Below are 25,296 nucleotides of genomic sequence, written 5' to 3'. Positions count from 1 at the left end.
GATATTTCATTTGCAAATAAATAAGGTCCATTATGTAAAGGGATGTTTAGCTTGGCAGTTGTAATTGCAATGGCCTTCATAGCAATTCTCTTTGTACTGCTACCAGTTTTTTTTTATGCTTCATACAATTCTGCACAGTATGGGAGCCCTTTATTAATGCTAATAAGTAATAAGTTAGCAGGTGCACAGCTTCCAGCAAGGTAATATTTCAATAGCCTTAAGAAACACATATCTTTCTTATTCAATCCCCATGGCCTCATGCGACTGGGATCAAGCTGGGTTACATACTGCAACCAATTAGGACAGAAATACAAGCTGTGCTGTTTCAACAGTCTCAAGGTTAAGTCTAAGTTAAACTATTCAATGACACGTGAAACCTAGAAATGGCAATATGCCTTCTGTAAATTGCATTAATGCTAAGAGACATTGTATCATCTGAAAGCCATTCTTTGCCCACACAGTACAGGCACATGTTTGCATATGTTATATTAGTGGCGAGGTTGTACATTTAAGGGGCAGAATGGGTAGGCCAGGACTGGCATTTCAAGCACATACAGGCCCAATAAATTGTTTCTGTCTGTGGCATCTTACAGCAGCCCCTTTGGCATTTGAATCTACAGATTGCCAGTCGGGGACAGAAAATGGGCAGCTCTTGGTCATCTCACTCATCAATAGTAAACACATAAGTTGTCAGTGCAGTCTGAATTGAGGGGAGTGACACAACGCCAGACCGGTTACTAGGTTAGGCACTTACCAATGAGTAAAGAAGCTGGCACTCAAAGCAAAAAACCCAATGTAGCACCCTATTTGTGTATGGGTGCATCTTGGAGCAACTTTTCTGTATATAACAAATTGATTAGCATCGGAAAGTATGGTACCTTTCAATACATTTGTCCTTATTTAACCTTTTATTGTATTTATAATACACCAATATATTGCTACACATATACATTAAAAAGGAAAGAAGAAAATATAAGATAAAGGAAAATCAATTCATACTCACGACATTTTGTTTTCCTGGACTAAAGCATGGCGATGGGCACTAAAGGGTTATTCCCTCTCAACGTGAAGGAAGGACAGGAAATGAGTTAATAAATCTAAAGCCTCCCCCCCCTCACCTCTATTCTATATAATGTACGAGGTGAAGTTCTCCAGAAGAGGGAGGGAAACTCCTGCCCACTGCCATGCTTCAGTCAAGGATAACAAAGTCTCAGGGGAATAAAAATTGATTTTCCTTTTTCCTGTACTTCACATGGCAGTAGGCACTAAAGGGAAATACATTTTGTTTTTCCTCTCGACGTGAAGATAGGACAGGAATTGAGCTAATTAATACAGTAAATGTAGAACCTCCCCCCCCCACCTCCATTCTTTATAATATATAAGATGAAGTTCCCCAAAAGAGGGAGGGAAACTCATGCACACTGCCATGCTTCAGTCCAGGAAAAGGAAATCTTGGCGAATAAAAATTGATTTTCCTTTTTTCATGTACTTCACATGGCAGTGAGCACTAAAGGGAAATACCCAAGCAATAACACAAATTTACTAAAGGGCGAAGTGGCTAACGCTAGCGAAAATTCGCCAGCGTGACGTCATTCGCTAACAAAGTAGACAGACTCTATCGCTACTTCGCACCCTAATGCCAGGCGAAGTTGCGATCTGGCGAAGGGACGTAATTACGCTAATTTACTAAGTTGCAGATTTTTGTGAATGTTACCTCACCAGACTTTACTTCGCCACTTTAGACCAGACGAAGTGCAACAGAGTAGATAGGGGTTGGTCCAAAAAAAGTTGACATTTTTTCTAAGTCCCAAAAAAACGCTGGCATATTTTATTTTTATAGGGTGATATGCTGAAAAAGATCGAATTTTTTTTTTTTAGGGTACCCTCTTTCCACCCTATATTTGATAACATATGACACCTAAACTATACTGTGGGCACATGTGTAGGGCATTAGAACACATTTATTAAGGTTCCCTGGCCTTGTGTAGTGTAATGTGTTTGCTGCTGCATATACGTCCATCGTACTAACTGCACGCCGTATGCAAATTTGCCAAACTATCGTAATTTCGAACCGGTGATCGTAATATCGCTAGCGCAACTTCGCAAGGGATCGTTAACTTGTGCACAACTTCGGATCTTTGTGAATTTGTGCAGCCCTGGCGAATCTACGCCTTGCGAAGTGCGGCAAAGCCGAAGCTGGTGCAACTTTGGAGGTAAGTAAATATGCCCCATAGAGAGGACAAAACAACTTTATTTAATCTGCAATGGAAGGATAGAAGTCTTAAAGGACAGACTGCTCAAAAGAAGCTTGATTAGCTGAACACTAGAATTGTAGAATTTGACAAATGTATGAGCAGAAGACAAAAGAGCAGCTCTGCAGACGTTTTCTGTTGATGTCTGGGCTTGGCATGCCAAAGAAGCCACCACAGCCCTAGTTGAATGAGGCTTAATCATTTGAGGACAAGGAACTTTACTAACCCTGTAAAATTCAAAAATACAGGATTTAATCCAAGTAGAAACTGTACATTAAGCCACATGGGAGTCCACTCTCGGTCCTCAGCAGATTATCAGTCTTTCTTATAGATTCAGTCCTTTGCAGATAGATCTTCACACAACATACTATATCCAAAGTATGCCATGTTCTCTCTTCATCAGAATTAAGAGATGGATAGAAGGCAGGTAGGATAATCTCTTGATTGATGAAACTCAGAAACAACTTTTGGACGAAAGTCATGAGGTAATCTAAATATCAATTTATCTTGACAAAAAAATCATTCAGTCTTGATTAATCCTCAGAGCTTGAATTTCTCCCACTCTGCAGGCTGAAGCAATAGCCAATAAAAAAGCAATTTTCCAGTAAACAAACTTGAATAATATAGTCTCTAGAGGCTCGTGGGTTTTAACTTATTTAAGGCTTGAAAGAATTTTGCTAACAACGGAAAAGAGGCCCAAGAAACTCCTGAAATAGCAGCAATGGCTGAAACTTGGGTCTTCAAGTTGCTGGACTCAAATCCGGAACAAGAATTCTACAATATGTTCGTCAGATGATCTTTTTGATAGAGAACACTATTGGAATACTTTAAGGAGGTGTCTGGATTCCTGGAAGCTAGAAGAAGAGTCTGAAAAGTGTTAGAAGAAAGGCATCTCTCCAACATCATCTGCCTCTCAATTTCCAGGCCATCTGGTGATGAAAGAGACAGCCTTGCCTCAGAAGTCAAGGATGAACTGGAATTCTGAACAGTTCACTCACAGCCATTTGGAACAACTGAAGAAACCAAACCCTCCTGGGCCACCAAGGTAAGATTATCAGTCAACTTCTCCTCTCTGATCTTTTTCAGACACCTGGCAATCAATGGAAATGGTGGAAACAGGTAGGCTAAACTGAACCTCCAATGAATACTGAAGGCATCCACATGGTCTGCCAAAGTGTCCTGACTCCTGGCACAAAATCTTAGAAGCTTGCGCTTGCTCCTCATAGCCATGAGATCTATTTGAGGTCTCCCAAACTTCTCCACAATCAGACTGAATGTCTTTGGACTCAATTTGCATTCTCCTGGGTTAGGCTGTAGCCTCCTCAACCAATCTGTCTGAATATTTATACTTCCCGGCACATGAACTGCAGTCAGATATTTCTCTGCCCAGACAAGGATCTCTTCTGCCATTTTCATGAGTTTGGAACTCATTGTTCCACCCTGTTTTCTGATGACTATTTATGTTAATGAGCTAAGGCTTTCGATGGAAATCCAGTATTATAAACCACAAATTGCCTGGTCACTATACGATGGAAGATTCAGACGGCACTTTGCTTGTTGGTGTAGCTGGGGGTCAATATTTTTAGATTCAAATAAGCCTCATATCTAGCAAACTCAATAACTAAGTATCTCTTTCAGTATATGCTATATACGCACCTAGTTGTACTCATCTTTTATTTATAGCAGTTGTAACCCTTTCTTGGCTGTATTGGCCTTTCCAAGCTGCTCTCAGAACACTATTACATTGCTGCCCTCTCCATGTGTCTATGCCCATGTTGTAAATGTCTGGCTTTAGGCTGATTTAGATGAACTACAAGCTAAGTGACAATAAAAATGAAGGGATCAGGTGGCTCTTAACAATGAACCTTATAATTATTCAACACAAAAAAGGTACCGTACTTTACATTAGCGGCTGAGGCAACACTTTCAGCAATACACTATACTATGCTTATTTGATGCAGAAAATTGCTCTTACTCACTAGTCCTGACAATTTCACACCCCTGGGGATATACTATTACCGGAGCTAGGCTAACTAACTATCTAACTAACTAACTAACTGGTCTTCATTTATGGGGTCCCCACAGCCCCAAATTCTCTAAGGGTTTGACTATCTTAGGGTCAACTTTTCCCCAATCCTTAGGCTCTGACTGAGACCTGCTGTCTCTCCAGCAACATCCACTCCCTCCTGAAGTGGAAGTCCAAAGACATGGAGTACATGTCCCCTTTTGATAGACTAGGGAAACCTGACACCCCTGGCCAACTACAGAACTGTTAACACTTTAATCTGGAAAGGGAAACAACTCCCCTCCCAACTGTCAAACAGACTAGACTGGATTAAAAGGGTGGGTTACCTTTAAGTTAACTTTTAATATGTTATAGAATGACATATTTCTAAGTAAATTTTCAAATGGTCTTAATTTTTTCTTTTTCATAGGTTTTGAATGCTCTGTAAGGCTACTTATAGTTACTTTTTATTATAATTCTTTCTATTCGGGCCCTCCTCTATTCATATCCCAGTATCTCATTCAAATATATGCATGGTTGCTAGGATAATTTGGTCCCTAGCAACCAGACTGCTAAAATGCAAACTGGAGAGCTACTGAATACAAAGCTAAATAATACAAATAATAAAAAACTGAAACCAATTGCAAATTGTCTCAGAATATCATTCTCTACATCATACTAAAAGTGAACAACCCCTTTAACACTTCTGGAAACACAATAGTAACATATCTTTGCCATTGTACTAAGCTGTACAGTAGAAATGTCATCATTTTCTTAAGATCAAACCATTTATTTGAAGTAAAATACATTCTTTGTAATTTAATTCATTTAGTTCTCCTAGTTACTTATCTGAGTAAAGAACATTGTTAAATATTGTGACCTCCAGACTACCAAAGCAGTTATTCAAGCCTATCTTGGTAACATTAAAGCCATTGTAGCATTTCATTAAAATAATAATAAATACAGTCACTACTTTTTAGCTTTTTCCATTTTAGAGCTTGTTGTTCTAGTCTCGTTCTGGAACAATCTCTAGAATATAGATATTCTCTAAATTTGTCTATAATCCAGGTGAATTGTTCATGCAAAATTCTACAACAGCTCATATGTAAAACCCTGCATCATCAAAATAAAACATTTTCATAAAAATATGCTTTCCTAGCAGTATATGCCATTGGGTAATAATAGAGAGAAAATTGCCATTTTAAATCTTAAGGGTTGCCCTCTGGGTCTTGTGATTCAAGATACACACAAACAAACCAAAGAACCATACATGTTAGGTCACATAAGCCAATTAATGGACAAAGTTCTGTCTTTTGCTTCCATACTTCTTCCTGTTACAGTTAGAGCTGCAGTATTTCTGGTCAGGTGATCTCTGGGAGAGCACACAAACCATCACAAAATGTATATATATTTATATTACAGTTTGGGAAGATTCTTTAATTCTGTCTTCAATTATATTTTTTTATCATACTGTTTACACTGCAAATGATTCACTCAAATTTAATTCCTAATCCAACAAGTATATTTTTTTAGTTGTAATATTGGTGTGTAGGCAGCCATCTTAGCTCATTTTGCCTGGTCATGTGCTTTCAGAAAGAGCCAGCACTTTAGGGTGGAACTGCTTTCTGGCAGGCTGTTGTTTCTGCTACTCAGTGGGGAGGGAGGTGATATCACTCCAACTTGCAATGCAGCAGTAAAGAGTGACTGAAGTTTATCAGAGCACAAGTCACATAACTGGGGGCAGCTGGGAAACTGACAATATGTCTAGTTTTCAAAATTAAATATAAAAAAATCTGTTGGCTCTTTTGAAAAATGGATTATAGAGCAGAAGTCTGCTGGAGCAGCACTTACTGTTGCGTTTTGAAAAAAAAAAAAAACATGTTTTCCCATGACATTATCCCTATAATATAATGTAAATCTGTTGCTTACATATTCATTCTGGGGGTATAGTCTTCCTTTAAGATGCCATAGAAAGTCATTGTGTATTTACTGGGCATGTTTGGGCCTCAGTGTACTTAAAATGCCAGGGCCTATTTTGAATCCAATTACTGACCTGCATATATTACATAGTAATATATAAGGGGTCTTTTATGAACCCTGGGTGCACAATTGTAAAAGCACTTAAGCGCACAAGTGTGCCCCCCAACCAAACGATGCTCTGCACGTGACAGATACAAAATTTGGTGCTCAGTAAAGAACACAGCATCGGGATAAGCAGCTAACCCTGTCCTTACCACCTGCTTTAAGGCAGGCAATAAGGACAGGGCCCTGATATGGTCTGCATATCCTGTTGCTCCTGCATTGAGCCTTAAGGTGGGCATGCAAGGGCTGATAAAAGCTGTCGACAGAGTTGGCACCTTATTGGCCCTGTGTATGGGGCCCACCAATGGGCTTCCCCATCGATATCTGGCCGAAAGTTGTCCAGATGTCGATCGAGCAGGGCAAAAAATCCTGTTGGATCGTGGACTGCATCTTATGATGCGGTCCCGTGATCCGACCCCTGTACTCTTGCATTATGATCTGATCATTGTGCCCTAGGGCATATCAGAGAGAGTAGCTTGTTTGGCAACATCACCAAATGAGTGGATCTCTCTGCGTATGGCTACCTTTAGAATGACATGCAAGGTAGGGATGGAAGGGGAGGATGCCCACATGCTTCCCCCTGCTTTAGAATGGAGAACAGCCTAACACAGGCAGAACTTGATTCTAAGCACTATTTGCAAAATCCCTTTGGGCAGATTTAGCTGCAATCTCAACATACTCTTTTATTTATTAAGTATGACTGAGAAGACAGAGCTACAGCCAGTGTCCCAGACAAAGACTTGGGATATTTGTTGCTATTCTAGGTATGCAGTTTTCTATGTAAATATCTGAGCAAAGCAATCCTTGTCAATGCAATCCTTGGGTAATGCTATTAGTTTTGACACAGCGATATCAGGCTGTTCATCTGCAAATATACAGGGTCTAATCATGAAAGAAATTAGTAGAGTAATTTGTGCATAATCCCACTAGTACTGCTTCATGGGAAAGACATACCAACAAGGGTGTTTCTGGAGTCATCATCTCCCCCACATCTGGCACTTGCTTGTTGCAATGTCAGACAGGGTGACGGAGGGCCGTATCGCTAGGGCAGAGAGCACAATTGGACACTGGTTCTTTGCTGCTGTCAGATTCAAAGCCTTCTTTCTAGATTGTAATTATTTGCTAAAAAGGCCTCATCATCAACTAACCAATAACAAATCCTGTTTAGATTTTAGGCTCTACTCGGCAGCAGCAGTAGATTAATACACAATGAAACACCCATTCACGTTACTGTGATTACATTTCTTTTATTTTAATTGCCGGTACTGCAGGCCCAATTTAATTAACCTAATGCCTATCAAGCCACTGCCAGTACAGACGTTCGATTTTTCACTCTGTAACTTGTAACCTTGAAATACCCATTAAATACATCATTAAGCAAATGAAGAGAGAGGAAAAAAAAACACAGGTAGAGAGACTTTTCATTTCTCTAGGAAAAAGTTTATTTGAATAGTGACTGATCAGGGATATTAAGACACGCTAGCACTTTGTAGCTTGACTTACTCCTTTTGAGGGCAAGGTAAATGGCAAGAAATATAAAGCAATTCTGAGAAAACACCTACATTCAGTGGTTTCGATTTCAATAGAATAAGAAAGTTCCCGGAAAAAAATATGCCTGAATGGGTTTGATGAACATGAAACGGGAGTAAGCCACATGCCATGGCAGCTCCACTCCAAATTCCAATGAAAACTTTTCTATCATACTGTAATACCCTTGACTCTCAAAAAATGAAGCCCTACAATGTTTTTGCCATTCCCTGACAAGATCCTAGTTTAATTCTGTTTTTAAATAATATTTTTTTCGTATCACACCACTTGCTGTTACTGCTACTGCTACTATACATAAACGTATTCTGTCCCTACTGCTATTTCCTCCTACGGTTCTTAGGATTGATTAACATAGGACTGCATGTAATCAGAACATCATTGTTCCTGAAGGAGACAGCAATCCAACTGAAGCACACAAACTCACAATCATTGGCACACACCTGCAATACACAACTCAGACGATTTCCAACATCCTTGTATGATAAAAATAGTTTTATTATAAACAAATAGATTGCATTGATTTTACTGAATCCTAGTTTTTATAATTAGACACTTGACAAATTCTATCCCACCATTTTTTCCTATTTTTAAAGCACAGAATTTTTTTTTACGTTAGACAAAAGAAAGGAGTACCCACAATATCACATGTTTTGCAGCAAAAGAGCAAGTCTTTGGGGGCAGCATGTACCAGCGTTGCACAATGTTCAGGAGTGATTCTGGTGATCTCAGTAGCTTGATAAAGCCTTTCCCTTTGTTCTTACAACAGTAGCTCCTGCAAAGATGTACTTTCTCTAATCTGATTAATGCTTAGACATATCTTTCCAGCTAAGTGTAATGACACCGCTGGCATGACCTATACTGCGGATTTACAGAAAGGTGCATTTAAAGGAAGTGTCATTAGAATACAAAGGTTTACTTTTGCTAGGAATGAATATATAACATGGCAAATTGCACCCAAATTGCACCGTAGCAACCAGCTGCTGAACAAAAAGCTAAATAATGTAAAAAATAATAAAAATGAAGACCAATTGCAAATTCTAAGAATAGCACTCTCAACATCATACTAAAAGTTAAAGGTTAATAAGCCCTTTAAGCATTCTCAATTAAACGTTCCACGCCTCTATTTTTAAAGGAGAAATAAATCCATAATAAAAATAACTCCTACCCTACCCTACATAGACCCCCCTCCCCCCCAGCCTAGCTGCCCCCCAGGCAAATGTCCTTAACTCTTTACTTACCCCTCCATGCAGATTCTGTCCAGCTGAGTTCATGGCCATCTTCAGCCGCTTTTTGGCAAACTTCGGAATGAGACCGGCGCTTCGCAATTGAAGGGATTTTCGGGTATGCGCAGTTGTCGCAAAACAGAAAACTGCTCCAACTGCGCATGCGCCGGTCTCATTCCGAAGTTTCCGGAAGAGAAGAAGATGGCACCTGTGAACTACGCTGGACAGAATCTGCATGGAGGGGTAAGTAAGGAGTTAAGGACATTTGCCTGGGGGGCAGCTAGGCTGGGGGGAAGGAGGGAGGGGGTGTCTATGTAGGGTAGGGTTTTTTCTTATTAAGGGTTTGTTTCTCCTTTAAGAGATATCTATTCATGTATAGTGATGCTGGAAGATCCTCCAGTTTGGACAATGCCTCCTGACTGCTTTTCTTTTTCACAAATCACAAGTTGCACAACCTTGCCACCAGTTTTATGCAGTTGCAGCCTACAATAATAACTGGCAGTTTTTATTAACCAACACTTGTCACTGTTGCCTTTACATTGTGGCAATGCCCCTGGTTCTTGCTGCTTAACTTAGCAATGCATACCCAGCAGTGTTTACAAGTGCTGGAGATTCAAGTGTTCCTCGTGGCAACTCAAACAATAAATGATTTCATTTTGCCATGAGGGTTTTAACCCACAAGAGCAAATACCAACAGCGAATGCAGAAAAATGATCAGTTCAGTCTTTATTGGTTCCCATGGGCACAGAGGGGGAACTGAATTCATTAGCACTTTATTGCTATGCTGTGGAATGCATAAAACTGAAGCACAAAGCAAACACAACTGTAAATGATCTTGGATATGTGTGATCTATTACTTAGGTCAGGACTATTGTCTGTGTTTTTAGAGTGAGATTTTAAATTGATACATATGTGTTGTGTTTATTTTCAGGGTGTCTACAAAAACTATATTTGCGTCACAATGTAGCTGCTCACTTAAATATGCTGGGCAGTCAGGAAATATGCAAAAAAACCCTAAACTGCTTATTTCCCTCAGAATATAGGGATTATTACCAAAATAAGTACCAGGCCCAGGCAGAGCTGTGGGAAGAGTTTTATTTATAAATATAAAACATTCGTACTGTCTCCCACAACCGACAAAAGGATAGATCATTTCAGTTTTACACAAACACAATTATCTAACTTCACAGGCGACGCCATCACTAGGGAGAGTTTAACTGTTCTATTAAGGCCTCGATTGCCTTTGTGTTGGTGGAGTTTTTTGGTTTGGATACAAGTCCCTTGAGTCCATTTTTTGCTTGTGTAGCAATATCTTCATCTGAACTCTGAAGAAGACTAGAATAAAAACAAATGCATAATACAATAAATACACAATCAAATAAACAGATATTTTAAGCTCTACTGGTTCAATAAAACTTCTTTGGAATAACAAGGCACTTTTAGGTGAAAAATAGACTGGGCTGCATTTTAATGGTCAAACTGGGTGCCTTGTTCACATGTTTCAGTTTCATTTACATTTTCTTTAGATGACTGATATCATTACATAAATACAATACATGATTATATAGAAAATGCACAAGATGTCCCACTGAGTTCTAATATTTCCCATGTAGTATGTGCGAATTAGGGGCCAAAGGTTGCTGAAGCCACTGCTCATTAACTCTCCTGCTATGAGAGATAGAATCGCAGTGTTCCATCAGGTCAGTACTAAAGAAAGAAGCGCTAATGATTATCATCTAACATGGAAGTCATTTACTGCAGAAGGAAAATGACAAAACAAGAAGCCTTCTGCTCAAGCTGTGAGTTAGTTTATATATAAGCAGTGCAGCCACTGGGCTCTCTAATTGCAATGTCTGAGGCATCAATACTATAACCTTGTAAGACTTTCCTGAACAAGGATTATACAGGGAAGGGTGAAGAGTGCAGTTTGATATTAGGGAATTAACATAACATGTGACCTTTCCCAGGACACAGAGACAAACATAAGCAAGATAACTATACCGACAGATACCTTCACTGATTATTTATTGCAAGACAATCAATACAAATATGAATCGTCCAGCAAAGTGAACTGCACATTTGGTGTTTATTGGATATGGGAATTTGAGACAAAACATTATTTTAGTATTCCTTATGAGAATATTACAACATTTGCTTGTCAATTTAGAATTTTAGATACTTGCTATACAATTTCTGAAGAAAAATAAAATATATCAATACATGATCTGAACAAAGCACCCAAAGAATTATGGATCATTTGCTAAAAAGGCTCATGATTTCTCCCCACAATACACCATGACCCCTCCTAGCAGTTCCTAATGCTAAAAAACGAAAAACAAAAAATGTTTGTGTCTCCATAATGAAACCCAAAGCCTGATTCTCCCTCTTTAAAAGAGAACTAAAACTTTACCAAAGAAGTAGGCTAGAAATGTTGCGCATTATATTTTGGGCTTCTGTACCAGCCCAAGGCAACCACCACCCTTTAACAGTAAAGATCTGTGACTCCAAATATGCCCCAGTAGCTCCCAATCTTCTTTTCTGCTGATTCACTGCACATGCTCTGTGCTGCTGTCACTTACTGAGCTTAGGGATCGACTTAAAATTCCTCTGCAGTTCAATGGATTTAGTATAGCAGTGACAGCATAGCCCCTCTTTATATGCTTGTAGTCAATACCTCTACTTTCTCATCTACTTAATACAACACAATCAAGCTTACAAACAATAATTATTTTACATTCATAGGCATTTCCTTACCAGCAAAGTACAATTGCCCCTCTGTTCACTTGTGCCCACTGACTGAGTTTTTCTATGCTTACATGGTCCACCAGGGTTCTGGCAAAGCAGCCTATGTGAAGACAGAAGAGTTAATTAAACTTAATAACACACAATACATTCCTGACTTATGTTGCATTTTAAAACAGAACTAATGTTGTAAAAACCTCTTGTTCAATGCTTTGCCCTCTGTTTCAGGGATGCTGGATGTGATCATATGTTCAGCAGTCATATGGCAATGATATACCCCTAAAAGACTTGCAGTCACCTACACTAGAATTAAATAAGGGTGTGTGTGCAGAACCTAAAATAAAATAGATTTTCCTCATTAACTGAATAAATGACCAAGAAAAGAATAAATATGTCAAAATCAAATTAAATAAGTAGTGCATTATGCTAGAAAACAAAAAAATATCTGATTTTGGTCATTTCAGAGACAAATAATCTATTTAATAGTGAAAAATATAAACCTTGTTGCCTGCTGTTTATATGTATATGAAAAGCAGAACACTGGCCCAAAGATGTTTCTGCATGTGTATTGATATAGTGCCAAGTAGTCTGATATAAAAGCAGAATAGGTGGGGAAAGTAGAGAAAACACATTGTGTGCCCAGTGTGCATCTTACCTTCTTTACCTTTCTCTTTCATGTCTTTATCTTGCTTTAGCAACCACTTCAGTACCAGGTGACCTGCAGGATGTTCTACAATGTGAAGCTTCAAACAGAAAGGAGGCATCAGTCTCTTCCATACTAATAAAGAGGCCTGCATACACTTTTGCTACAGAAGGACAATCCTGTTACATTATTGCTGCATTAAGAGGTATGGGATCCTATCCGCAGACCTGTTATCCAATTTTAAGCAATTAAACTTTTCTTGTACTTAAAGTTAACTAAGCTGCATGAATCCTTATTAGAAGCAAAGCAATCCTACATAGTTTAATTGATGTTTAAAGGGGTTGTTCACCTTTGAGTTAACTTTTAGTATGATGAATAGTGATATTATGAGACAATTTGCAATTGGTTTTCATTTTTTATTATTTGTGGTTTTGGAGTTATTTAGCTTTTTATTCAGCAGCTCTCCAGTTATAAATTACCCTAGCAACCACACACTGATTTGAATAATAAACTGGAATATTAATAGGAGAGGGCCTGAGTAGAAAGATGAATAATCAACAGTAGCAATAACAATTTATTTGTAGCCTTGCAGAGCAGGTTTTTTAAGTTATACTGATGTTTTCCCAAAGGCCTGACTATAAGGGGCACATTTACCTAGGGTCGAATATCGAGGGTTAATTAACCCTCGATATTCGACCGTTGAAGTAAAATCCTTTGACTTCGAATATCTAAGTATTTAGCGTTATTCCTACGATCGAAGGAATAATCGTTCGATGGAACGATTAAATCCTTCGAATTGAACGAATTGAAGGATATTAAATCCTTCGATCGAAGGATATTCAGAAAATTGTTAGGAATCCTATGGTGACCTTCCCCATAGGCTAACATTGGCCTTGGTTGGTTTTTAGGTGGCGAACTAGGGGGTCGAAGAATTTTTTAAAGAGACAGTACTTCGACTATCGAATGGTTGAATAGTCGAACGATTTTTAGTTCGAAACGTTCGATTCAAAGTCGAAGTAGCCCATTCGATGGTCGAAGTAGCCAAAAAAAACATTCGAAATTCGAACTATTTTTCCTCTATTCCTTCACTCGAGCTAAGTAAATGGGCCCCTAAGGGTTGGGTTGTAAGAAAGATAATGTCTCAAGAAACATTACTAATTACCTGTCCTTCTTTGCCTCCTGGCACAAACTCCTCGGCTGCCATGCTGGCTATAGCATTCATTACAGGCTGGGGATCTCCGAGTGCACACAACAGAATGCCGGTAACCATGCTGCACAGAGCATTCTGCAGCACCACTTCTTGTATGTGCTCCTCCAAATATTTAAGTAAGGGCGGAGATACGGATTCCAATAACTCCTGGTGTCGTACAGTGGCATCTTTCTTGCTGTATACAAACAAGATGTAATATTATCAGACCAAACCCGATGTGTCTAAAGGGGCTTTTGTACAGAAATGTACAGCACAACTATTTGCAAAAGAACAGCAATGGAGATTCCATGTACAAGAGGCAAATACTAAACAGGGCACAGTTTAAATACATTTAAATAGGTGCTGTAGCTACAATCAAACAGTTTCTGTATAAAAGCATGATCATAAAAAAACTAAATTCATGTATTAGACACTATCTTAGTAAAATATGCATCCTTGATACTTCCCTGCAAAGCAGATTTTGCTTCTTCCCAAAATGGAATGCTCCCTGGGAAGTTATAGTAGCGAAACTTTATCAGGTATGAGGTACCATTTACCAGGCTCGTATTTATAAACTGTATGATTTATTTAACTTGAATCTGTGTCAAAGTTAAATATCATTTTGCATTTCACAGTTTTGAAATAGAAATATCACAGATAACCTTTGAGTGAGCAAGATGCTGTATACACATCATATTTAATGGCTGATACCTGCTCCTACATCTCCAGTTACAATAGAGCAGTGCTGTCCAACTTCTGTGGTACCAAGGGCCCGGAATTGTTCTGGCCTACGTGGTGGAGGGCTGTTAATAGAAGCCTGTGTTGACCACTTCCAACTTTAAACCACACCTACTTTAAACCACACCTATGTTCCCACAAGACCATGTCTACATTAATGGTGGTAGCACACCAAAAAACCAAATGGTTAGTGCTCACTGCAGGGATATCACTGATCACTCTTATGTGAAAAAATGTATATTAAGACATACCCTTAAATCCATATGCCTCATCCTCCCCTGTGGATAACACAGCAGCCCCCTCCCAAGAACGTGGTTAAACACAACAATTTCAAGTGCAAACAAACCCCCAGAACAAACCCTACCAGGCTTACATCTCACAGGTGTCTTAGGGCAGGAGAGTATGTCACACACAGGTAGCATAGGGCAGCCAGAGTATGGCACACACAAGGAGCATAAGGCAGGCAGAGTATGGTACACAGATGGAGCATAGGGGAGGCAGAGTATGTCACACAGAGGGAGCATAGAGCAGGCAGAATACAGCAGGAGACAGGGAAACCCATTAGGACCACTCGAAGATGAACTGTTCATACTATGCTCCATCTCCAGCAGTTTGTAGGAGGTGTGAACAGAAGGGAACAATGTGGGCACTTTCAGTCTGGGTCTAAAGTGTGAACAGTACAGGGCTTTAGGGTAGTGAATAATAGAAGTGTTACAGGTGTGAACAATGCAGGGGGGATTACATGTGTGAACAATACAGGAGTTTAAAGTCTGAATTTGAGGTGTAATCAATGCAGGGGCCAGTTAATATCAGTACTGGTACCTTTTAAAATTTACACAAGGTAAGCAGTCATACTATCATGTGGAGGCCACACAAGGGGGGCCACGGGCCAGCTGCCAGTTGGACAGCACTGCCATAAAGAAAAAGAATTTTCTGCCAGCAATCATAAGCGGCTCATGTACTAGGTCGTTTTTACAGACTGTGACTGTACATTACTATCCCCCACTGGGAAAAGGACATGTCTGACCTGAATGTAATAGGGGCCACATTCAAGTGATTGCCCACTGGCAAATTGAGTCCAAAATTGACCTGTGAGTATGCTTTATTTGATTACCTGGTCTGATGATATACAAGGAAGATAAAAACGATATAAAGGCAAACAGGTTATAGCCTTTAATATGGTTTTCCCACTGCATTCAGTTAGATGTCAGCTGGAGCCATTGATCTTCTGCCTGGTTATTTAGTTAGTGTTCAATATAACAAGTTAGCAGTGGGTGGCTCTGTAGGAAGCTCTGGCAGATTCAGTAGACAGTTCAGAGATCAAACAGAAGCAAACAGTATGACTGTGACATACACAGAAAGAAAGCATTGGCATTCAGATTTAGATTCATTAACAGAACACAATAGAATATGTAAGCAAATGTCTTGATATTAATATATCTGTCTGCTGAAGCAGTATTAATCATTCATGCTCTAATACAGCCCCAGCAGCGTGTTTACCTGTGTGCATTGCCATCCCCCTGCTTGAGAACATCTATGATTTCAGGTACAAAATGGGCAGGACTTCTCCAACTCAGCAGATACAGCAGTACCTTCCGCCCATATTTATCATTTATTATGTTGGGCAAAGAGCTGATTAGTTCCTAAAAGAAGAGAAATAAGGTTATTTACAATGGCATATCTTTAAAGAAATTCAATTCTATGTCTGAGACTGCTGTCCTGACAAAAAAAGCAAACAGACTGCTTTCAAAACAAATCAATAATTTCAATTTATGACTTCAACTTTATGATTAAATAGAAATCTGGCCTGCTTAGCAGCGGTGATAGCGCAATTTAATCTTTCATGGGTCGATTTTCCCTCTGGAGGAAAACAAAACCAGATGCTTCACTAGAGTAAACACATACTCGCAAAAAAGTCAAATGTAAATAGCGCACTGGGAGCAATAAATAGTCTTTTCCTGGGTGGTTTGTGGCACTGGATTAGACTACTTAAGTTACACTTTAAAAGGCTCTCAACCACATCAAGGCTTCCTGTTTGCAGATGTGTGTGCTACAGCATACAAGATGGCACATATAATCAGCAGGATGTATAGCCATGCAGTAGAAATAATAGTATTTATTATTTATAAAAGGCACTGGATGAATTAAAGTTAATGAAATTTGACATCTGTTTATGTATGGGACTTGTTATCTAGAATGCTCAGGACCTGGGGTTTTCTGTATAAGGGACCTTTCCGTAATTTGGATCGTCATAACGTTAATATACTAAAAAAATCATTTAAACATAACACAAACCCAATAGGATTGTGTGTGTATGTATGTATGTATGTATGTATGTATGTATGTATGTATGTATGTATGTATGTATGTATATGCATTTTTTTCTGCAGTTTGAGATATATATATATATATATATATATATATATATATATATATATATATATATATATATATATATATATATATCTTTATATAAATCAAACTGCAGAAAAAAAATGCACTCAGAGCCTTCCTCAGGTGGATAGATATAGATATATATAGTGTGTGTGTGTGTGTGTGGTGTGTGTGTGTGTGTGTGTGTGTGTGTGTGTGTGTGTGTGTGTGTGTGTGTGTGTGTGTGTGTGTGTGTGTGTGTGTGTGTGTGTGTGTGTGTGTGTGTGTGTGTGTGTGTGTGTGTGTGTGTGTGTGTGTGTGTGTGTGTGTGTGTATATATATAATCTTTTAAATATTTGATTAAATTAGAGACTATGGGAGATGGCTTTCCTGGAATTTGAGTTTTCTGGATAAGAGGTTTATATGTACACTACCTAAGTTACCAACAGAAGCTGAATTATGAGGGAAGGAGTGGTTAGGTGGGTGGCAGAGAGAGTGAACTGACCAGCAAAGTAATTTGGTAGTGGAGCTGGTGGGCTATGGGGTTTGGGTTTAAGGGGCAAAAAAATGTGTGGAGAATTGGCAGGGGCTGGAAGTGAGACAGGAGAATGAAGGCGTTGGAAGAGGAGATGGTTGGATGGCTCTAAAGATAAAAGCTAGAGAAGGTAGTGGCTATAGCATTTGGGCCAGCTATAACAGTTACAGACCCAGTGAGTTAACCATGAAAGATTCTAAACTAAAAATATGCTTAATTATTTGCCTTCTTCTTCTGACTTTTTCCAGCTTTCAAATGGGTGGGATCACTGACCTCATCTAAAGAACGAATGCTCTGTAAGGCTATAAATGTATTGTTATTACAACGTTTTCTATTCAGACCTATATTTCAGTATCTAATTCAAATCAATACATGGTTGCTAGGGTTATTTTTGCTAAACCTAGCAACCAGATTGCTGAAATTGCAAATAAAATAAATAGAAAAACCCACAAAAAATGAAAACTAATTGCAAATTGTCTCAGAACATCACTCTCTACATCATACTAAAAGTTAAAGGTGAACAACCCCTTTAAAATTAGAGGAAAGAAATCAAAAGTGTGCCTGGAACTCTGACTGTAACGTGCCTGACACAATGCTTTCTTGTTCCGCTCTTCAGAAGCTACTTTTATGTGCAAAGAAGCTTCTGAAGTTGTTTACTGGAAAGTCACTGCCTGCCTTTGACAAGAGACATGGATTCACTACACATTTATAATCAGAAGTATCCTGAAGGGTAAGGATGAAATCTCTGATGTGCACCATGGTGGAACAATTAAGGACAATAATCACAAACATGTTCTAATTATGTATAGTAAAAGAACTGCCTAATGACCGCAACATTCGTTGCTCCTCCTCCTTTTGGCAGGAAAGAGCATAGTTTCTGGATTAGAAGAAAAAAACTGTACATAAAAGGCAACTGTGGAAATGCCCAATGTAATCCAGTCATTGAAAGGACAAATTAACACTAATAACCAAGAGGTGGCTCAATGCGACTGTCCTTAATAATTGCTAATGAGAAATGTTGCTTGTCAATAAGCACTTCTGAATCTACCGCACAGAATTTGCCATTTATGGATGAAAAAGCAGCTAAAGAGCATGAAAAAAAAGTAACTATGAAATTACATTTAGTTTTAAACACACCTTTTTTATCATGTGTCAATATTCTTTTCCAAGGTTTAAAGTGCTATCTGGTTGCTATGGTTAATGGCATATTTCTGGACTACAATCTCAGTAATAATATTATGCTTTATCTCTTAACTTTCTATTCAAGACCTCCCTTGTTGGAGTAAAACATTTTTTTTATAAAACGAGATGCCTTTTTGCAAATGGCCAAATGTATAGTTTTTATCTATAGCAGGGCAGTGCAGCTGAAGGAAGGATGGTTGCCTGTGGCCTTGCAAGAAATATTTAGGACCCAACTCCGGAGATAGGATCATGTATAAGGCTAAATCTATAACATAATAAAAGTTACCATAACTGTGACGCTAGCATTTATTTTGTATACGTTTCCATTTTTATAAAGAATTATTTTAGGTGCGTTACTACTAATGATAGTTTCTCGGAAAATTAGTATGAATATTTAGAACCACAGATTATCATTCTATAATATCAGTTATCATGATGATTTTGTGTTCCCAACACATGCTGTGTAGATATTAATAAATGCTAATTGCTCGGGTGTATGGCCGTATTCTGCCAATGACTTGAAGCAAGACACCCTTCTTTTTTTTTTATTAATCTCTCTTGCTGCCATCTGCTCAGTCCTGTCACTGTTCCCAGTACTCGCTGTGCCAGAATAAATGTTTTTGTAAAACACAAAAGGACGATAAAGCTAAAAGTATATTCCAATATGGTACATGATGTGGCTGGGTAAGATAATTATTGCACTTGCTGTGCTTAAGCCCTGCCTAATCCATTATTTCCATTACAGAAATCTGTAAAAATACATGTCATTTCAAAACAGCAGTACCCAAAATTTAAATAAATAAAAGCTTAACAAGGCTTCTACTAAAAGTTCAAGATAAATATGGGATGGGCGATGAGACTACTGATTTGGGAGCTAACTTTAGCAAAATTGCAACCTCATGCATTAAGAGAATTCGGTCAAGCCATTTAATAATAGATCAGAATAACACCATGCACTCAGGTGGGAGCTAAATAAGCTGTCTATGGAAAATACTCTGCTTCTAAACTAACTTGTGGCCTATATTGTACAATTATAAGTATATTCAAAGTTATCAATGATTTCCATGATCATATAAAGTCCCAAGTCTGCAGTGCTTTTATACAGGCGATAGAACTCCAAGGTTACTTCTAATATAATTACATTTCACTTCAGGGGGTACATCATTTTTTCTATAATTCACAATTTGCAATACATCATAGGAGATGACATCACTAAGCATGATGTATAACAGGGCATGGCGTATTAAGATATATATTATGGAACATACAACGCCTATATTATATATCGATTTTCAGATCATTCCCTATATCAGTGAGGAAGGATTACTGGGTGAGGAAGTAACAAATTAGCAACCAACCAATTACAAGCTTTGTTCACACAGTTTCAGAAAGAACAATCAAAGCAAACATTTGATTGGTTGGAAGAGCACAAGTACACATTAAGGGTTATTTATTATACATTTTAATTGTAGATGCTAGTTACGTGAATAAAAAATGACTTGTTTTTAAAAGAAAACTTTTTTTCATGTTTGTCTCAAAAGGCAGGAGTTGCCATGGTAGCACTGTTCCTATATGATTTGGAAATAGCAGTTTAACCTTTCAAGCAAACACACAGCCCTTAAGGAAAAATAGAATTTTATAAAACAGCACTGACTCTTCTAGAGTGAAGGACTTATAGCCCATACTGTCTAAAGTAAAAACACCAAGCAGAAATACAAAGATAAGACATTATATGATGCTGCAAATCAGAACAGATATATATATATATATATATAGTGAATAAAGTACCCCCTTTTGTAAAATATAGGGATATTATAAGTTACCGAGGAGTTTCATGACCATATAAAAAACACGAGGCCGAAGGCCGAGTGTTTTTATACAGGTCATGGAACTCCGAAGTAACTTCTAATATCCTCATATTTTACAACTGGGGGTACTTTATTTATTATAATACACAAATTTCAATGAGTCATGTGACAGAAATGACATCAGAACTCACCGTTTATAACTGATGACATCAGAACTCACCGTTTATAAGGATATAATTTACAGGATATTCATGGCTTTTGTGTATTATATATATATATATATATATATATATATATATATATATATAATATATATATATATATATATATATATATATAAGCAGCACACAAAAACAACTGCGGTCTGCTTATAGATTGTACAAAAGAGTCTGTTCACCAATGGTTTGCAATGTAAGGTCTATGGCACATTGCTGCTGGATAGTCCAGTGTTCAGGGTGATCGGGAATAAATGCTTTTTACCAACCTTAAAACATAAGCAATCCTTGTTTATGTTTCAGAAAATCTGAACTGTGAAGTTAAAAAAAATAATACTTCCAAAAGAATAAAAATACTCACAGAAAGAATTAACTGTTTTAATAATTTGGTGTCATCCACACAATCAAACATTGCCAGCAGGACAAGATGGGAATATTCCCCCTGTAATGAAAAGAAATGCAAACATTAAAATGGCGGCAGCACTGTTTTTTTTTATTATTATTGTTAGAAACTTGGCTTCTTACTTACAAAATAAGAGAAAGTGGGGTACTTATTGTCCTACCGCAGTTAGCAGGGAAGTGGGCCCTAAATTTTATTTGAAGAATAAATCCGTCATTTGAAAAGCTCAGGTGGTACATTTAAAGCCTTTACATTTTATAATTAATTGGAGAAGAATGTGAGAAATGGTGGCTCAATTCAATAAGTGCTAGTACAAGTAGGATCTATTAACCAGAATGCTTGGGACCTGGGGTTTCCAAGATAAGAGATCTTTCTGTAATTTGGATCTCCATAACTTACATCTGCTACAAAATAATTTAAACAGTAAATAAACCAATAGGACTGTTTAGCCACCAATATAGATTAATGCAAATTAGTATAAACTCCTGTATTATTACGACAGAGAAAAAGGAAAGCCCCTTTTAAAACTTGTAATTATTTGATTAAAATTGACTCTGTGCCAGATAGCCTTCCTATAATTCAGAGATTCCTGGATAATAGGTTTCTGGATATGGGATTCCATACCTGTATTGTACCTGACTGACTCAGGAGTTTTTAAAAAATTCTTTTTTTTAAAAAAAAATAAATAAACAAATGTCCAGGACCTGATGATATTCATAGCATATTTTAGTTCTTTGGTTGCCGCACCACACAACTAATCTTTACGGTTAACTAGAATTTTACCAAAAGATTGCAGAATATGCTGTGTGGAGCCATTATTCCAAAGGATTCCTGTTCTCATCCAACATGGTTTTATGAGTAACAGATCCTGTGAGATATATGTGTTTTTTCAAGTGGGTGAGCAAAAACCTTGGGGTTGCAATAGATGTGTTTTTTTTTGATTGTGCTAACCCAAATAATACAGTTCCACTGAAAACGTTACTGTCAATTTTGACGCATACAGTTGCACCTGAATGGAAACTGGCTAAAGGTCAAAATGAATGGTAATTGGTTTATTTTTATTCCACTTGGACCAATGTTGTTAGAGGAGTATAAGGGGTCTGTCCATGGTCCACTACATTTTAGCTTATTTATAAATTAACTTGAGGGTGGCATTGTAAATATTGCCTCTAGTTCTGTTGAACAAATTTGTTCATAATTACGGCTCTGAGGGTCTTGCCATATGAATATCATTGATAAATGATATTTATATTTACCAGATTCTGTTCAATTTCCAATTTACCAACTTACTGTTTCCCCTCTCTAATCACAATATGATCACATTTCAATTCTCACTAACTCCCTCCTCATCTCCTGCTATTCCCCAAACATGTACATACCATGACTTGCAAACACTAGACTGGTCACATCTATCTTCTTCCTTTGACTCTCTTTACTATAATATCACAGCGACCTCCTGTCCTAATCTGGCAACCTCTGTCTACTACAGCACACTCCACTGCACTTAATGGGCTTACCCCTGCCAAAACAAAATGTACAAGCTCAACCTTGGCATACTGCTCATACAAAAGCTCTCCAAAGCCACTCACATGCACTTGAGTGCCGCTGGTGCAAATCCTGCTTACTTCTGGAGATACAAATCTGCCCTGCCCTCCTACAACATCAGCCTTTCCAAAGACAAACAAACATACTTTACTAGACTCTTAACTCTCTTTCTAAAAAACCTGCACAACTTTTCTCCACCAAGATATTGCTGAGCACTTCAAAAACAAAACGGACACCATCAGAAGTGACATTGCACTACTAAACCCCCCCCCCCTAGACATTCACCACTCGCCCTCCACACTCCCCAGTCTCTTCTGTGCTCCTTCTCCCCTGTGACTGATGAGGAAGTCTCAAAACCGTTTGGCTTCCTCTCACCTAACTACTTGCCCACTTGATTCCGTTCCTTCCCAACTTCTACGCAATGCCAATCCCTGTCTAATCAAAGCTTTAACTCATCTATGTAATATTTCTCTCTCAACTGGAATCTTTCCTTCTCAACTAAAACATGCTCCTCATCCCAATTCTGAAAAAAACCTCTCTTCCCTCCAATCTTGATAACCTCCGACCTATCTCTCTGCTACCTTTCATCTCTAAACTACTTGAGCACCTAATTTATAATAGACTAAAGACATTGCTCTCTGACACTACCTGCTGGACCCCCTACAATCTAGTTTTAGGCAACAATACTCCACTGAAACCGCCTTAAGCGGACTAACTAATGAGCTTTTAAAAGCCAACAACCACTTCTCACTACTAATGCTTCTTGATCTCTTGGCTGCATTTGACACTGTTGATCACCCTCTCCTCCTCTAATCCCTCCATGCACTTGGCCTTTGTGACATGGCCCTGTCCTGGTTCTCTTCTTACATCACTAATAGTTCCTTCAGTGTCTTTTACAATGGAGTATCATCTTCTCCCCACCTCTTCCTGTTCATCAAGGCTCTGTCCTGGGCCCTTATTAATTTTTCACTATACTTCCTCCCTTGGAGAACTAATCAACTCATATGGTTTCCAATATCATCTCTATGCTGACAACATTCCGATCTATCTCTCCTCTCCGAGCTCTTAACTCGGGTCTCCTCCTGCCTGCTATCTCTACTTGGATGTCACAACGCTACCATAAAATGAAACCTCTCAAACAGAAACGGTTCTTTTTTCCCCAACTAGCACCAGTAACAATCATAATTAACAATTTCTCTGTCACCCAATCTCCCCAGGCCCGGCGTCTTGGAGTTATCCTAGATTCTGCCCTGTCCTTCATTCCTCAACTAGACTACTGTAAGACTCTATTAAAGGGGTGGTTCACCTTCAAACAACTAGTTGTTTTAAGATAGATCACCAGAAATGACTTTCTATTTTCTATGTGTGACCATTGAATTGAATTGAAAAAAGCACTTGGAAGGTGAACAACCCCTTTAATTGGACTTCCCCGCCAGAGACTGTCACCTCTCCAGTCCATAATGAACCCTACTGCATTCAAAGTACTTCATAACTCTGCCCCACCCTACATCTCTGAACTCATCTCTAGATACTCATCCAATCGCTTACTATGCTCCTCTATTGACCTGCTCCTCAACGCTTCTCTCATTAACGCCTCACAAATGCTCACATTCAAGACTTTGCAAGGGCTGCACCCCTCCTGTGGAATTCTCTCCCACAGTCTTATAGACTTTCTCCCAACCTTTCTGCTTTGAAAAAATCTCTTAAAACACATTTATTCAGAGAAGCCTACCCTCATTCTGTTTAGCTACCAAATGCAATACCATATGCTACATCTCTCACTTTTCTTATTTCTGTTCTTGCCCACTCCCACAGCTTGTGCCTCATTCCCTTCCCCTTTTACATGTTAAGTTATTTTTCATAGGGCCTTCCTCATCTTTTGTACTGGTACTGGTCGCTATGTATGTAATTCATGTGATTTTGTGTACATTTTACAGCGCTGCAATATGTTGGCGATCTATAAATACACATTTATAATAATAATAAAGGTTATTTAACAAAAACAACATGAAATCTATTAACACAATAAACAAACTGGTAAAATCCAACGCATGAAGTGACAAGATAACTTTTTACAACATGAAAACACCTTTTATAACTGGTGACACCAACTACTATTAGTTGAAACTGCAATATCAGAATATTTATCACTTACTGTGGCAATTTTTTCAACATATGTCTTCATAGTTTTTGCAATTACTTTTCGGTCCTACAACAAAAAAAAGTAATATAATAATTACATTTTTTGATTATGTATATAACTTATGTATATAACTTACCCTCACACAAATATACTACACGCACAGTCTAAAATAAATACAGATGCTTTAGGGGAAGTGTGAAATTTGAATAAGAAAACAAAAAGTGCATTTTGCAACGCAACTACTTTGCTTTTTACAGATGGTCTATAGAATGTGTATGAATTACCAGGGGAACACTGCTCATTTCGGACAATGTTGATTTTCAGGATTTAGAATTTTTTGAGGCTCCATCCAAGAAAAATTACAAATGAATTATTCCTGTGATAATAAACTAGCTATGCAGAGTTGAAAGCACAAGTTGAATGCTTTTGTAATGATGCAGGTTGTATTAGTTAGAAATCACTATCTTCTTACTTTAAAGCAAATGAAAAAATTGTATTCCTTAAAGGGGAACTCCACAAAAACATAACAAGCTGTTTGAAAAGTAAACATAATTTCAAGCAACTTTGCAATATACATCAATTAAAAAATATGCAGATTTTTAATGGTTTCTGACAATTCCCTAAGCCGAGCCCCCCTCTTCTACTGATCTTTCGGACTACTTTGCTGAGCTGG

General features: G+C 38.1%; 1 protein-coding gene across 3 annotated transcripts in view; it reads right to left on the bottom strand.

Moving 5' to 3' along the window:
- Nucleotides 1–10,191: 10,191 nt before the first annotated feature.
- The window catches only part of pum3.L (pumilio RNA binding family member 3 L homeolog), a 29,525-nt gene continuing 14,420 nt past the window's right edge, over nucleotides 10,192–25,296 (bottom strand). For 2 of the 3 annotated variants that reach the window (NM_001088971.1, XM_018239447.2), the window contains 7 exon segments: nucleotides 10,192–10,445; nucleotides 11,865–11,955; nucleotides 12,508–12,595; nucleotides 13,658–13,880; nucleotides 15,923–16,065; nucleotides 20,897–20,977; nucleotides 24,636–24,689. In NM_001088971.1, the coding sequence (NP_001082440.1) occupies nucleotides 10,313–10,445; nucleotides 11,865–11,955; nucleotides 12,508–12,595; nucleotides 13,658–13,880; nucleotides 15,923–16,065; nucleotides 20,897–20,977; nucleotides 24,636–24,689 (813 nt within the window). In that variant the 3' untranslated portion in view covers nucleotides 10,192–10,312. 3 annotated transcript variants of the gene reach the window in all.

Source organism: Xenopus laevis, chromosome 1L (genome assembly GCF_017654675.1).
Source record: "Xenopus laevis strain J_2021 chromosome 1L, Xenopus_laevis_v10.1, whole genome shotgun sequence".
Taxonomy (NCBI): Eukaryota; Metazoa; Chordata; class Amphibia; order Anura; family Pipidae; genus Xenopus; species Xenopus laevis.
The sequence above is the reverse complement of the archived record's forward strand: the minus strand, read 5'-3'. Positions and strand labels throughout refer to the sequence as shown.